The following is a 1,397-nucleotide window of genomic DNA, read 5'->3' on the forward strand; positions in this document are numbered from 1 at the left end:
AGTGGGGAACACGGTGGAACGAATTTGAAGAATAATGGCAGAATTTCTGCTCTGAAGATTTTTGGAAGGACAAGCACCGGCATTTTTCCCTGGCTTAAGATTTCGACAAAAGATCGCAACAGAACTCAGATACGCGCGCGATCTAGGATTCAAGAACAGTGCTAGCTCAGCTGATTTTTGGGTTTTTCTTTTCCCTACATCTCATTCTCAACACAAACACGAATGTACAGGACAAACTACAGAATTCGAAGCTATCACCAGGGGACACACACACACACACACACACACACACACACACACACACACACACACACATGGCACATGCGCCCAACTCTGCATCTAAACATGGAGCGTTCACTCTAAGCTAAACTAAACTCTACGTTCACATGGGACGTGTTCTGAAGTTTCAAATCTGGATCAGATTGACCCATTTTCACGAGCACAACTGCACGCTAGCAGGTCGGAACTTGTGGGATAGCAGATGGGGAAGTGGGGAACACGGTGGAACGAATTTGAAGAATAATGGCAGAATTTCTGCTCTGAAGATTTTTGGAAGGACAAGCACCGGCATTTTTCCCTGGCTTAAGATTTCGACAAAAGATCGCAACAGAACTCAGATACGCGCGCGATCTAGGATTCAAGAACAGTGCTAGCTCAGCTGATTTTTGGGTTTTTCTTTTCCCTACATCTCATTCTCAACACAAACACGAATGTACAGGACAAACTACAGAATTCGAAGCTATCACCAGGGGACACACACACACACACACACACACACACACACACACACACACACATGGCACATGCGCCCAACTCTGCATCTAAACATGGAGCGTTCACTCTAAGCTAAACTAAACTCTACTTCCGACCATCTCATCCCCATCTTCTTTACAAGTCTCTCTGAACCCAAGAACCCAAAACACAAAGAGACACAAACCAACTAACCAAGAACCCAAACGCAGCGTTTATCTGAAGAGCTAGGCCTTCTCTGCCATTTCAGCTGCTCCGTGCCCGTTGTTGCTCTTCCTGGTGACCCGGATGTAGAGGAAGATGACGGCCACCACGGCCGCGGCGAAACCGGCCAGGATAACCTCCGCGCCGGCGATCGACCGGTCCTGCCTCCCGCCGCCGGACGGCGCCACGACGGCCGGCCCCTCCGCCGCCACCGCCGGCGACGGCGCCTCCGCGATGCCACCACCCAGCAGCACCCTGGCCGCCGCCATGGCGACCGCGTCACCAAGAACCACCAGAAGCAGCACCAGCCTCGGCAGAGAGAAGAAGCCGCGAGCCGCCATTGCAGCAACCAACTCTGTTGGATCTCTCTGAACCTCTGTAGGCTGTAGCTGTAAGCAGGCTCCGGAGTTGTGTGAGCTGGAGGTGTGAGGGGCAGAGGAGGC

At 51.8% G+C, this 1,397-nt stretch overlaps 1 protein-coding gene across 1 annotated transcript; it reads right to left on the minus strand.

Moving 5' to 3' along the window:
- Positions 1-570: 570 nt before the first annotated feature.
- LOC127296286 (uncharacterized) lies at positions 571-1,397 on the minus strand. The gene has a single exon (XM_051326346.2). It carries the CDS (start codon positions 1,293-1,295, stop codon positions 978-980), a length of 318 nt encoding a protein of 105 aa, XP_051182306.1. The 5' UTR covers positions 1,296-1,397; the 3' UTR covers positions 571-977.

This window comes from Lolium perenne, chromosome 1 (genome assembly GCF_019359855.2).
Source record: "Lolium perenne isolate Kyuss_39 chromosome 1, Kyuss_2.0, whole genome shotgun sequence".
Taxonomy (NCBI): domain Eukaryota; kingdom Viridiplantae; phylum Streptophyta; class Magnoliopsida; order Poales; family Poaceae; genus Lolium; species Lolium perenne.